Here is a 15,318-nt window from a genome sequence, read left to right on the forward strand (position 1 = left end):
ATGGTGTGTAGTTGGTCATTTCTGTCACAAGTTGTTGTTTTTGCTCCCTGATTGGATTAGTGAATCATTTTTAAACAGGAAAATAATGAACTTTTTACTAGGAATTTTCATATGAATAAACATCTGTGCTAAAATTCCTGAAATTATTTGAATAAGTATGGTTTATTCACAAATCCAAACTATCATACATGATGAACATTACAGTAGAATTTCAGCATTATATACACCAGAGTTACAAACGGACCTGTCAACCACAAACCTCATTTGGAACTGGAAGAATATAATCAGGCAGCAACACCCACCACTACCCCCCACCAAAAATAAAAACAAACCCCTCACGTACAGTACTGTAGTAAATGTAAATTACTTTTTAAAAAAAAGGGAAAGCATAGCAAAGTTTTTTTTTCTTTTCTGCATAACAAAGTTTCAAAGCTGTATTAAGTCAATGTTCAGTTGTGAAGAACCATAATGTTTTGTTCAGAGTTATGAACACTTCAGTTATGAACAATCGCTATTCCCCAGCTACTTTATTAAAAACCACCCATCCTCTCATCTCACGATCTGCTCACCCCCACTTTTCATACCCCCAAAGAAAAGATGAGGACACTGAAAAGATTAAAACACTAGGCTGTTGCTTTTGTAACATTCCCCTTCTAATCTGCAACCTAATTTGAAGCTGCTTTTCTACTGGACATTAGGGAAACTCTGTTCTTTCATTATTATCAAGGGGTCAGCTCACATTCATTCACCATGGGCTTAAATATTAAAGCTGCAGACGGTGACAAGTCATCTGTACTATACAGGCTAGATCTCACTTTCCATTCTCTGAAGCATTGTCAGCCTATTAGTGTTTAATTCCAGAGGCTGCTGTGTAGAAAGGTCTGGCAGTCCCAACCTATCCCCAGAGCCCTTTGCTTCTCCCAAGTATGTTGCTTACAAAAATAAAACCACGCACCTTTGAAGATTCAGTAAATAGGCCTGTCTGAGGGCTAATTTCTTATTTATTTGCAGCTTCACTTATGTTTTGCTGAGGTGGCAGTAGGTTGGTTTTACCTGTCAGCATTCGCTTGGCACTAGTTGCCTCTCCTTCAGAGCTTGGGGGATTTATTCAGTTGCCATGGCAACGTGGTCTGCGTTTGAAGGTTAGACTGTGTGCTTTGTACAACACATGTGCATTTGACAGCTCTTGAAAGAAACCCACTAATCATATTTTCAGAACTTTATTCTATCTCCTCATTTAACTTATTTCAGACATCGACCCTTGAGGAATCTCAAGAATAAATGTTCAAGTGGATTTCAACTATTCTTGGGCCCTCTCCCCCACCTGCAGAGAGGATGACATAAGAGTTCTTATGCCTACTCAATGGCATGCAAGGATCCCTCTGTCCTGGAGTGGATCTTGCCCAGTACTGCCAGCTGTCTTCATTACTTGTCCACAAATAAAAGGTTGCAGGACTGGGCTCATCACTGTTAGAAATCACAGGAGATTTTCTAGGTGATTTTCCTGCATAACAAAGACTTGCATAATTTGGCACAGATGTATTTTCTGCACACTGGGGCACAGGCCTGGAAAAACAGAAGATGCTGTACTTAAGGATTGAGGTATATTAGAACAGTAGCACTGGGGAAGCTTGCACCTGTCGGCACAGGCATTTGATTTGGCACCAAATTCCTCAATCAAAAACACTTATGCAAATGGCGATTGGAGCTCAATATTTAAAGTTTGTGCTGAGTTTTATACACAAGCCTCTTGTAATCTTATTCTTAATTTAAGAAGGAAATCTTGTTAGCTGTGTTTGTGGTGATATTTAGCTTATTTGCAACATTTTACAAACATGTTAGTTTTACTTATTATAGTGTATGCTGCTACTTACTGAGTTTCATTAGAAGAAAATGTGCTTTTTAGAAAACATGTCCAAAACCCCCTCAGATTACATGTTTCTGGATACTGAGGAAAGGAAACATGTAGATCTTTTTAGAGCACCAATAGAAAGTCTCTTGAAAGTAAAAGAGGTGAATCACAAACACCATGCTAGACCACAATAGTGATATGCCTATCATCACAGAGCTACTAACACCTGTGTTACATTGTTGTAGTTCAAGCAAAGTAATAATGTTTAGAAATGCCTAGCATGATTTCATTCTTTAAATGTCACTTGTGTATGATGATGGTCTATTTGCCTGGGTTGGGGCAGGTTTGTTTATTTAAAAATAAATAAAAGCAGGTTGGTGGTCAATCCATCCTAGCAGATAAAGAAACTTTAAAAAAAACAAAAGATCTTTATTACTATCTACATAAAACATGGAATTTTATTCCAGGATAGCATACGATGGAAGGTATGTGTGACTGACTATAGAATAAGGCAACCCATTATGCTAGGAAAATTTTTTATGACGAGGCTGAGTCCCACTTCTTCTATTGAAGTTTTAGCCTCCTTCAGCCAGTGTCAAAGCATAAAAAGACTTGTATCAGCCAGTGCTCAAGTAGGAAAGAGTAGCATTTCTTATAGCCCTTTGTCAAAAGACCAACCTTCCCTCTCCCACCACTCTTCCTCAGCTGACATGAGCCTGTGTTTGTTTATATAGCCATCCTCCAGAAGACTCGGTGTCCTGATGACAATTAGACATGAGACAGCAGGGATTCCTATTGTGGGGTAGGTCTATAATGTCAATCCTAATTGCTAGGAGCAGCTGTATGGCTGCTGGATGACAGACCAGACATCAACCACAGTTCATTTCTCACAGTCGGAGAAGATGGAAATGTTTCCTCTCTTAGGTCTGACACATAGGGTCCCATTCAGCAAGGTTCTTAAGCAATTCCTGACTTTGAACAAATGAGTAGTCCCAGTGACTGCATATGCTTAAAGTTAGACAGGCGCTTAAGTACCTTGCTGAATCAGGACCTTGATTCCAAACACTGCCTAGACATCTACAGAAACCATGAAGGCAAATACAGTAAATCAAATTCATTGCTGCTACTGTTAACTTTGTTTATCATTGCAGAGCAAAGATCCTCCAGCTTACTCACAGACACTGGGATTTTCCCAACTTTAGCTCAAATTCTCAAAGGCAATCCAAGCTGTGCAGTAAAGGCAGCCCAGGTGATTGCAGAGATAGCAAAGAATGGTACGTAAAGTGGGTAGCGTTCCTATAAATAATGTTAAACCTGTTATTACAGTATACTTTCAATCTACTTATCTGTTCCATGGATGCTAATTATTGGCCTTGCAGTTGATGTATTGGTTTTATTTCAACAAGGCAAGTTCCTAGCAGCTTCTCTCCTGTGTCTGTGCAGAGGAAATGAAGAAGCCATGTATCGATGCAGGTTTGGTTCTAGCTTTGGTACCTCTGCTGGAAAGCACGGACCAAGAGATGTTGCTTCATGCTGGGAGGGCCATTGGCCGCATCTGCTATGAAAACAGTAAGTACTCAATTTGCTGAAGGAGTGCTGTACATTCTGGCTACAGTAGCAAGGTTGTGGGTAGTGTGTGTTGTGTGGTTGTTGGTTTTTTTGTTTTTTTTTAAACATGGGCTTTCTACTTAGACTGAGGCTAACATGCTTTATATGTAGTGCTATGCGCCAGTGGTGCTAGTTCAGTTTCCAATTGCTTCTACAATAGACACATACTAGCAAACACAGCATGGTTTTGACAGCAAGGAGACAATAATTAAGGGGTTGGAGTCACTTTTGAATAACTTTTTTTACTCATTGTAATTACAGTAAGTTAATACCAACCCCCCAGCCAAATCATTTAAGTAGCTTTCACTTAGGAACAGCATGTTTTATTAAACTGTCTCTTACTAAGTTGTAATTATTTGTATTACAATAGTGCCTAGAGACCAACTGAGATCAGGGCCCCATTGTGCTAAGCATTGTACATGCATACAATAAGAGACACTTCCTGCCCCAAAGAGGTTAGTCTAAATAGACAAGACAAAGGGAGGAAGGGAAACAAAGATGGACTGCCTTGATCAAGATCACCCAGGAAGTCAGTAGCAGAGAACTCAGGTCTTCTGATTCCCAGTCCATTGCTTTACCTACTGAACTGCACTGCCTCTCATGGTAAAACATGTTTATAAAAACTATGCTGTTTCACTGTTAAGAAAATTTGCCATAGGGAAAAATCTGGGCATATATTGTGGCATCTTTGATTTATTTTGATGAAACCCAAAACAGTGCAACATGTTGGGAATTTAAATATTGTAGATAAAGCAGGTTGGATGCTTCAGAAGTAGAATAACTACAATTATCTGAGTCTGTCAGAAATTCCATAAATAAGTGGGAAAATAATCGTGTATATTTACAGCCAGATTCCCACCTCTTGTAAACTGATGCAGCTCCATTGACTTCATTGAAGCTATGCTGACATACACTAGCTGAGGATCTGGCTTCTAAGACATAAAAACACCATACAGAGAGGTGCTAAACTGAAGTGCTGTTATATGTCCTAAGACTCTTTGGCACTGGAACAGCACAGATTACCTCTCCATCTGAAAGAGAACAGCTGTTTAAACAATATGAAAGCATAATGCTGTCTTCCTTCTAGAGAACATACTGTAATGGTACATGTTTAGAACCTTTTATCTTTCATAAAGTCATCTTCTCAGAAACAACCACAATTATTCTAGAATGCAAAGAGCTAAGTTTTGGCAGTGTCACAAACTTCATGCAAGATACAGGGTTGCACTGCCCCAGGAACACAGCTGGAACTAGACTGTGAACCAGAGTCACAATCTGGTTGCTAGTTCTCATCCTGCTCCAGTGAGTAAAGTAACCTGAACCACCTCTAAGCCTGACGCTCCAGTTCATTTGTACTGACTGATACACTGAGGGACCTACCTAAGATTCTACCTGTTCCCCCCTCCCATACACCTGCATGAGGGCCAGGCATACATTTTTAACAGTGCAGATAGTTAACCATTAGAACAATTTACCACGGTATGACCTAGGTGTGACTCACCATACCCCCTCCTTGCCGTCTTGGAGATTAGTTCTTTAGGTCGGTACACCCTTTCCCGATGGTGCCTTGCCCACTGTCACTTCTGCTCTCTGACCCATCTCACTCCAGGGACTGTGGCATCCTCTTCATGACACAGCCCTCTGGCCATGTCACCATCTGTACTCCCCCCTTCTGCAGGTTAGTACTGCAGTCCAACTGTCCAGCCAATTCCAGTGATGAGGACCCAGGCCTGCCAACTACTCCTGGTCCCAGGCTAGGGACCCTGTCTGATAGCCATGTTGTGTCTCCTTAACTCCCCTATTACTGCTATGCTTCCCTCAGCCTCTTCCATTGGTGTCCTGGCACCTCATCTTAGGGCCTTCAGACACTGTTCTCTATCCAAAGTACTGGCATGCCTTCCTCTTGCTAGGAACACAAACTTCCCTCCTTGAGCTCTATGCAGCTATTGACCCTGCACAGCCCTGCAGCTCTTCTTATATTGGCTGCTCCTCACAGCCTCTTTCCTATTGGCTGCTTCCCTGTGCAGCCTCCAAGGCCTCTATTAACCCCCTACATGCCAATGTGGGGCAGATACCCCATCACACAAGGGTTGTAGTGGATTCTACAGCACTGACCATTTTAAATTGAAGGCTGGATGTTTTCCTACAAGATATGCTCTAGGAATTATTTTGAGGAAGTTCTACAGACTGTTATACAGAAGCTCAGACAAGATGATCACAATGCCTTCTGGCCTTGAAATCTACGAATCTATAATGGTCCTGAGAAGTTTGTTCTGAATCTTGTGCTGCTACAGCTTTACCCACCTGCTCCATAATTTAGGGCTCTTGACACTACCCACAATGAGGTAAGCAGTCAGTTAAATGATGACATCCTTAAAGCACTGCAAAACCTCATCTCTCAGTCTTCATTTTAGTCATCTCCTACGTTAGACTGTTGTATCATCTCTCATTGACATGTTCACTCCCACTACAATTGCCTTAACACCTTTTTTTATAATGGCCTAACTGCTCAGCTCCCAAAAAACAATTTTATCATGAGGGTAGAGTTTAAGGACACAGTTCTGGTCTTGTAATTTCACAGCAGAATTCTTCATTTTCCATCCACATGCAGAACTTCTATTGGATATAATTAACCTGAATTGGCAAGGCAAAACTCTTGTTAGTTTGGAAGGATAATGGATTCAAGATCATGTGATACAAGGCCAGAATGGATGGACTAGTGTGATCAAATTTTGATCCTCTTGAATTAATTCCTGTTTAACTAGAGCATTTTTTAAAATAAAAATCTAATCTTAAATTTAATATTTCCAGTGATAGATTGTCCACCACAACCCAAATTGTTCCTATGGTTAATTACCCTCAGTTAAAATTTGCACCTTATTTATAGTCTGTATCTTGTAGCAACATTTTGTTTTAACTCTTACCTTAGTGATACCTCCTCCAGGCCCTAGTTAGTATAATGATGGATTAATCCAAGATGAAATTCCTGTTGCCTTTCATTTCTATGCTTTTGATTTCCAGGTGACCTTCAGGAGCAGCTGGTGGAGGCAGGAGTGATCACATCACTGGTCAGGATATTAACTGACTACCCAGACAGTGAGCCACTTGTCCGTGTCAACCTGTTGGCCTTATGCAACCTCGCAAACCTAGGTGGGCATTAAAACACTCCCAAATTTGCAACAGTATTGGTTTCCTTTCTCATGCTACCATTGGCTTGTTCTTAGGCAGTGTTTCCACAAGTAGGGTTGGCCATAGTAGGCAAATATTTTGACCTAGTATCAGATGAAGTCACTGCACTTCCCTGCATAGAGATTAGAAACCTGCAGTTAGGATAAATGCAAGACTCTTTGTTTCTTGTTACACAGAGGTTTACCTCCTTGCTACGTGCCCCCTTGTGGCCAACCTAAATATACTCTTTAACCATTCATAACTAAACACCAGAACCCGTAGCACAGTGGTCCCCAACCTTTGCATCTGACAAGCGGTGTCATCGAGAGGCGTTGCCCCTGAATTTCTGCGGCATTTTGGCGGCAACACCTCTCTGACGCTGCTTGCCGGGCACCACATTGGGGACCGCTGCTGTAGCAGTTGCTGACCAGCCACACACACATAATTAAGATTCAATACATGTCCTAGCCTCTTCCCAGAAAAAATTAATGTAGCTGGTGTAAACTGATGTAGCTCTACTGACTTCTATCACAGAGTATATGATAGTACTACTTTTTTTTTATTTAAAATGTGTTGCAATTTAATTTCATTAAGTATCTTTGTTCATGTATCTCATACAGGACAAGGGACACTAGGAATTTTTGATACACCTTCTCTCTCTCTACCATTCATCACTTTATAGGTCTTAATAAAATGACTTGATTCTTTTCTCACTTATACTTGTTTAAAAATGGTGTAGTTCCATTAACTTCAAACAGTTGCTCCTGATTTATACAAGCTTAGTGAAAGAAGAATCAGGTGTGAAGTCTTTAATTTCTCTTACTAAGGGAATTCTGTGATGATTGTGAGAACCTCAAATTTGGTTTGGGGAAAAAAAAATCTCTAGCCCTCATGGTTGCTGATAAAAATCTTGAAACAAAAACCCTAAAGGCTCACAAAACAGAAGACCAATTATTTTAAAAAAAGTGTTTTGTTTTTTTAAATTCTCATTATTTTTAAGCCAATCTCGATTTTTGGGGAAGGGCTGACTTTGTTTCTGAACTCTTAATGTTGGCAATACTGCATTCTGGACACATTCTATTTCAGCCATGTCCTTTTATACATATTTTCTTAAATTGTTAAATGTTCTATATCTCATGGCATTATAGCTTTTGAAAAACTTTCCACACAAGCTCTGTAAGTGCCCATCCTGAACAGGTTGGTTAGATTCTTGCTGGGATACTTTCTTTTGCATAGAAAATGTTCTGGTAAAGTGGTACATGTTGTCATACCACAAGACTAATTCATCACTGCTATTGAATGCAATGAAGTTAGGACAGCAATTGCTTGACCATTATTAAAAAGGCATAGCCACAGGAATTACACAACTGGATTAGACAGCAGAAGAAAAATGAGGCAGATTGTTTCATACATGTAACATTTAATCATTTAAGGGGAAGGATTTAAGGGGGGAAAATTAGCAAGGCAACTAGATTCAAAGTAGCATCCACTCATCTCTCTAGGGAGAGATTTTTTTTTTTAACAGTATTACATTTGGGTGTGAAAACATACAAAAATCATGCCTTTATTGTCCACACAGTGATAGCTAAGGAGGTACTAAGCAAGACAAAGGTTGCTGAACATCTAGTGAAGCAGCTGAGAAGGGCAGAGAATCATCAGAGGATAGAAACCATCATTGAGGTTCTACAGATGCTAGCGGAGAATGGTAAGGGTTCTCTTATCTTGACTACTAGGCTCCTTAGGATAGAGGATACTAGCATAGTGGCTACAATGAACACTCTGGGGGTTTCAGTGGCATTCCGTTACTGGAGGCAGGGACATAAGCCCCTCCTCACAGAAATGATGGGCGAAATCCTGGCCAGATTGATCTAAATGGAAAATTCCATTGACTTCAGTGGGGCCAGGATTTCACCCATCATTTTAAAACATGGTTCTGTGAGACAGTGGAGGAGGAAATGAGCCTGAATAAAATATATGGTGAGGTAGTAGTGTGAAATGAACCATTTGATAACTTTGTGTATGATACACACATCCTCCATAATGTACGGGAATGCAGAAGATTACTGGGACCTCAGAAAAATTACTGGGAGCTGATCCTAAATATATTTCAAAAATTGTAATGGGTATAAATGGAGATAAAAGCCACCCATTTATTAAAACAATCATAATCGGCAGTGGTTGACTAATGAGGTTGACTTCAGTGAATCAAATGATAGTTAATGCTAAATCAATAATTTTATGAAAATGGTATTTCCATGAATATTTCTAACTCCAAATGTTTTACCTTTGTGTATTTATTTATAATTAAAGAGATCACACATCCAGGTTTCACAGGGACAGGCCCCTGTCTTCATATGATGTCCAAGGAACTTCTTTAGGGTGCCTGAAATGGCCCAGTTTTTAATTTCCTCCATCAAAATATTTATGGGGTTTTATTTATGTTTTTTCAAGACATTGCTATCTCACACAATTTGTTCAGGGTTTATCAGAACCAGAAAGTCTAGTGGAATGAGTGGTCAAACAGCATTCCCCACACTAGAGTGAAAAGAGTAATAGCTAGAGATGTTATCAAAGCTGTTAATTTTGTTCAAACTCAATATTAACACCACTGGGAAAAAATCCCCCACTCTGAGAAATATGGCCATGGTGCTGCCAAGTTGCAAGCTAGCAACACCAAAACACAGCTATTAAATTATACTTGTCTTTCACATTAGTATTTTGCAATTCTCAAAAGATATCACTCTAGTTATAAAGTATGTGACACAGACCATCTGAAATGTAATTTTTTTAAAGCACAAAACATTATAAATTGCAATAGAAATTCCACAGTTGCCTCATCGTCTCCCTCTCCCCCTCCCCTTGCTCAAAAAAATTACAATGATCTGTCTAAAAGGTGTATTTATTCTGAGTGTGGTGTTTTCCAATGGCAACATCCCTGTTTATGAACAAGAGTCCCACAAATTACTGCACCTGGAAACATCCTGACTTAAATGTATTGGGGATTTAGCCTCCTTGCATTCACTTTTTATGCAGTGACCCAAAGAGGAAGCCATTAATATGCATGTTCTCCTGACCTCTGCAGATGCTTTGAAAGTGCAAATGGTAGAGGCGGGTGTGCATGAGGCACTGTCAGAGATCCTGCTGAGGCTCCAGGGAAGTTCACAGGCAGAAGATATGTGCAGTGTGAAGGCTGCATCAAATCTCATTGTGTCTCTGCTCCTTGGAGGTAAGATGCATGGAGAAGTAGTAGAAAGTCCCATTAGCAGCAGGGATTGCCATCTGCTCCTGTGCTTTCATTTCCTTTCTGCAGGCACAGCTGCAGCCTGTTGTTTCAAGATTCCTTGGGGGAATTCTTCTCAACAGCCATTCTATTTATTTTTTTTCTCCACTTACAGTATGATTGTAATGCTCATGTTGCCATATTTTCCTCCAAGCATATACACATTTTGCCTCAGGCATTTAATGCCACTACGCCTGCTCCTAGGCGGAGGCTAGAAATGCAATAGAATAGGGTACTGCCGCCTTAATTGTGGCTTTGTGTGTCAGTCCAGTCCATCTAGAGCTGGGTTTCTCCAACTTTGTGATAACCTGACTCCTGTGGGTAGCCAGAAATCTACAGTCCTCCCCAAAAGTAAGGAAAGCTCAGATATAGGGCCAAATTATACTTCTTGAGTTAGCCTCCAATTTTAAAGGGCCAGATCCTTAGCTGCTGTAAACCAGTGTAGCTCCACAATCTGGCCCATAATGTGAAGTGAAGGACTAAGAATACTACTGTTGTAGCATAGACAGTGCCTACATCAGTCTCCACAGACTAAGCTCTGCTGCTGACTAATGCAGTCATAGGTCTATATGAAGACCCTGTATCTGCCCCCTTTTTCATGGAGACATTTCACAGTATGATGGGTCCTTTCAAGTAAACTGGCTTCTGACATGGCAATCTGATAGACTAGTGTTCTCAATTTTTCCCCTCAATACACCTTAACTCACTCAGTACATTTAAGTACCCATTATGTATTCTTCATTCATTGTTCAAAAATGGACCAAGTATTTCAGCCATCTGAATTACTGAAGGAAACATAAGAATTTTAAAATTGCTTTGTATTACATGTTTCTATGTACTGAAAATGGAGAACACTAACCTTCTAGAATATACATTTTGCTGCCCCAGACCTTTCATTTCCTCAGTCACACTGCTGCACTGTGAGAAGGGACAGAGTCCAGCAGCAGCTTTTGAGAACAGAGAGCATAAAATGTCATAGAAAACATCTGAAATGCTGCTTTAGATCGGTGAGACACAGACTCCATACTCAACCATAAGATAGAGCAGAAAAATGTTAGCAGCTATTTCTGCTGATCCTAATTGTAATTTGGTTCACATGGCCTTGTATGGTTGACAGCTTTGCAGCATTTGGGGCTACATGAATTAAAGAATAACTGCACAGAATCATGCATTTACATTGCATCCTTTGCCAAAATCTCAAGGTAACTGACAATTTAATTAAACTTTTCTTAAAAATTATGAAGCTGTGGCAAACATTTGAATTAAACACTACAGTATATTTGGATTTCTCAGTATAAAGAACTAGTTCCAGATTACTAATCACAAATCTATGGCTTGCATTCTTAAGATTGCATTTAGCCTATGCAGATCTCAATGAGTAATGTAGTGACACTGAACACTTGGAAACACCGTAGATACATGCTATTTCCTCTGTCCCCACTTGTAAATCCTATGAGATTTCCATGCATGGATTACATGTGTGTGTCTCTCTCACACACACACACACACACACACACACACACACACACACACACACACACATACACACACACACACACACACACAATTTAGCCTTTATCTCAACTGTGATCACATTGCCACTTAAGATTCCATCCTGCAAAGTACTGATTTCATGAAAAGATGAAGGAATTTAGCACTCTGGAGGACAGATTTATACAGGCATCAGTTCAACACAGAGTGAATGGCTCGGTTCCTCCAAATCTTCATATACAATTGTTATTGTATTATGCCTCTGCTTGGGAGAAACCCACTAGTGGACTACCGTAAGACTGAATAACTTCACACTTTCTGAAGAGGATGGTCCTTTCATGCAAGACTGGAGCATATAGCAAAAAGTAGTGTGGGGAATCTTGCATAAGGCTACTAGCCATATACTGAGCGTGTGGATTAGTGCAAGACATCTGGAATGATACATTTTATAACTTTCACTTCACCTTCCTGCCAACTCTGATGTTCTGTTAGAGGAAACAATAGTCTACAAACTTCTGAAACCTTGAGCAGTACTATTCTATAATAGATGCAAAGTAGAGCTTAGATGTACTTTTAGGCTTCTCTTCATTTATTGTATAATAGATGAATCCATGCAGAAGATGTTTGCTAATGGATGTGGCATTATCTACCAGAAGGTTGGTACCTGGCTTGCATCCAATCACCCCCAGCTGCAGCTAACAGGAGCACTGGCTGTTGCTAACTTTGCCAGGAATGGTAAGATTGCTTATTCATTACCCATCAAAGTTATCAAGAGAGGTGGTATTGTTTGTTTCTTATTAGAGAGTGCAATACTATTAGATTTCATGGCACTCTCTCACTCGCATACACATTTTTGTTTTCCTATTCCATGGTGATGCATGCATCTTTACGTTATGGATGCTAATCATTTCAAGGTCATTGTGTGGGCAGGGCTCCAGCCTCACTCTGACTCAGTTAATATAGCTCCTGTTCTAAAGCATCTTCCACTATTCCAGTCCTGAACCCCAGCACCCCCACAAATGTCAAAGCACCTCAGTCCGGACCTGCAGTTTCATTTGCTGACTTAGTTCATTTCCATTGATTGAAGTATGCAAATGAATTAGAGGGAGGAAGTTCTGACTGGTTTAATTACCTCTGATGTCACAATGCTCCTCAGCCTGCAGCACCAAATGGACCCTGTGAGGAAAGCAGGTTTTTCTGGTGTTCCACTTTTCCAATTGTCCCCCAAACAGATAGACTTCTTCCCACTGATACCTGGAACTTTCCCTGAAACTAGAAATTAAGCAGGAGTAGTCTTCAAAAGTTCTCAAAATGCCATTGAATGGACTATTAGGCCTCATTTCACTCAGTTACTTGCTATTACTAGAGGGTTGAATGCTTTGCTTCTGTTGGTCAAGGTCCTTGCACATACTAGAGGCTTCATGCAACCTTTCCCTCCTGCTCCTATTTTAGGGACTCCATGCATCCCACCCACTCTCTCCTCCTCTGCCAGGGGCTCTGAGTGCCTCCTATTCCCCTGATGCCAGGGGCTCTGTGTGCACCTCACTTCCCCTTCATTCTGATGTAGGATAAAACTTTCAAAATCACCAAGTGATGCAGGTTCCTTAGTGTGTAAGGCCCATTTCCAAAAGAGACTTACTTGCTCTGGAACATTTTACCCATAGTCATCTCAGAAGAAAAATTGAGTAGCTTGAACTTAGGAAAGAAATTTCAAGGGAGACCATTTTGTCACACTACGTACCCGCAGTGTAAAGAAAGCAACAGTGATTGCTAAGGACTATAAGCAGAGGAACATAAAGAAGTGGCATTGCCTATAGGATAGGAAGGAAGGAACTGCACTTATATTGATAGCACTGTTAAAAGGACATGGTTTCTAACAGCTAGGCCTTGAGCAGTGCCGTCCATAGAAAAACTCTCAGTTAACACAGTGGGTCTTTTATAACCCAACTTAAAGCCAGATGAATTCCTACATTTTGTGGGTAGTCATAATAAAATATTTGATCAGTTCTACTGGAAGAGCTAATGGAGCCACCCAGTCATTTTAACAAATGACATAGCCCCATCCTTAACTCTTTTTCTGTTCTCAAACCCCCCCGCCCCCAAACACACATACACAGAGGCTTGAGTTCTTGATTGCATTTTGCCTAGCAGTGAGCATTGTACATTATCGCTCACTGGAAATGTCCTCTATGCCTTTAAAAACTTGCTAACATAGATTTAATGTTTGGCTGAATGACTTTTTATTTTAATTCCTTCTCCCCCTGTGCCATTCCCTCCACCCCCACATTAGACATTCTGGCTAGAAGAAGTGAATAATCCCTGTCTGGCCTCAGTCTGTGCTGCTGATGTATGCACAGTCTTTAATCTAAGTAAAAAAATCCTGTGACTATCTGATTGCAGTGCTAAGGGACCTCTGATGAGGCAGTGAAAAGATGACAGCTTTTGCAGCTGAGAAAATAGCTATTCCTAGCCAGTTTTAACTGTAAGCCATTAAATTGAAGGCACATGCAAGGCTGCCACCATACAGGCAAAAATCCACAGAAAGAGCCACTTGGGAGCTTTGCAACAGTCAAAGAAAGATGGCCACTAAAGGGATTGTGGCTGTTTGCATATTACTAGAGGAGGAAGGGTATTGTCATTCTCTTTCTCTCGTTTGTGTATGTATAAAGTTAAAGTTCAGTGAAAGTGAGACTATTTCAGTATAGACTTGAGCCTATTAAAAAACCTCACACTACATATTTTACCTGTAACATTCTGTCAAACAAAGCCCTTGACTTATTTCCCGAAAGGATACATGGCCATCCAAAGAGACTTGTGAATTTTCTCAGGCCTCTGATCTCAAAATACCCAGGATCTTGCAGGGGAGCATGTCTGAGAAATCACATACAAAATGTCACCATTAAAAGCTGCATTAATGAATGGAAATTAATGAAAGATTTTTCTTGAATAAAATTTGCAAAATTGGAAGGAATGTCAGTTTTCACAAGTACACGTTTAAATGTCACAAGTATTTGACAAGTTTCAACTGAGATATGTAACAAAGGAAAAAGCAAAGTTTAGCTGAAATGCAATAGTAATGATGATGCTAGAGACACATCAAAAAGGAACCTATGAAAAGAACCTTGCATCCCTCAGCACAGATCAGGAAGAGAGAGACATTGCAGCGGAAAAGGCATTGAATAATCCTATGGTTTAGAACAGGGGTGGGCAAACTTTTTGGCCCAAGGGCCACATCTGAGTATGAAAATTGTGTGGCGGGCCATGAACGCTCAAGAAATTGGAGGTTGGAGTGTGGGAGTAGGTGAGGGCTCTGGGTGGGAGTGCAGGCTCTGGGGTGGGGCTGGGGATGAGGAGCTGGGGGTGCAGGAGGGTGCTCTGGCCTGGGACCAAGGGGTTCAGAGGGCAGGAGGGGGATCAGGACTGGAGCATGGGGTTGGGGTGCAGGAGGGGGTCAGGGGTGCAGCTCTGGGCAGCGCTTACCTTAAGCACCTCCCAGAAGCAGAGGGATGTTCTCCCTCCAGCTCCTCCGTGTAGGGGCAGCCAGGCGGCTCCGCACACCATCCCATCCACAGGAATGGCCCCTGCAGCTCCCGTTGGCCATGGTTCCAGGCCAATGGGAGCTACAGGCGCAGCACTTGGGGCAGGGGCAGTGTGCGGAGCCCCCTGGCTGTCCCTATGTTTAGGAGCCGGAGGAGGGACATGCTGCTGCTTCCAGGAGCTGCGCAGAACCACGGCATGTACAGAGTGGGGCAGGCCCCTGACCCCGCTCCCCAGTTGGAGCACTGGAACAGGGCAAGCCCCAGACCCTGCTTCCCAGCAGGAGGAGGAAGGCCAGATTAAAATGTCTGAAGGTACGGATGCAGCCGCCGGGCTGTAGTTTGCCCACCCCTGGTTTAGAAGCAGCTAAATAAGGTCAATA

General features: G+C 41.3%; 1 protein-coding gene across 2 annotated transcripts in view; it reads left to right on the forward strand.

Moving 5' to 3' along the window:
- LOC120368994 (rap1 GTPase-GDP dissociation stimulator 1-like) overlaps positions 1-15,318 on the forward strand; it is a 50,807-nt gene that overhangs the window by 16,194 nt on the left and 19,295 nt on the right. Inside the window, exons 3-9 of one of the 2 annotated variants that reach the window (XM_039481833.1) lie at positions 2,587-2,654; positions 3,004-3,126; positions 3,296-3,421; positions 6,482-6,610; positions 8,208-8,333; positions 9,711-9,854; positions 12,003-12,134. In XM_039481833.1, coding sequence (XP_039337767.1) covers positions 2,627-2,654; positions 3,004-3,126; positions 3,296-3,421; positions 6,482-6,610; positions 8,208-8,333; positions 9,711-9,854; positions 12,003-12,134 — 808 coding nt within the window. In that variant the 5' untranslated portion in view covers positions 2,587-2,626. The remainder of the gene's footprint in view (positions 1-2,586; positions 2,655-3,003; positions 3,127-3,295; positions 3,422-6,481; positions 6,611-8,207; positions 8,334-9,710; positions 9,855-12,002; positions 12,135-15,318) is intronic. The other variant, XM_039481834.1, reaches the window with a different exon arrangement.

The sequence above is a fragment of the Mauremys reevesii genome, linkage group 7 (assembly GCF_016161935.1).
Source record: "Mauremys reevesii isolate NIE-2019 linkage group 7, ASM1616193v1, whole genome shotgun sequence".
Lineage (NCBI taxonomy): Eukaryota > Metazoa > Chordata > Testudines > Geoemydidae > Mauremys > Mauremys reevesii.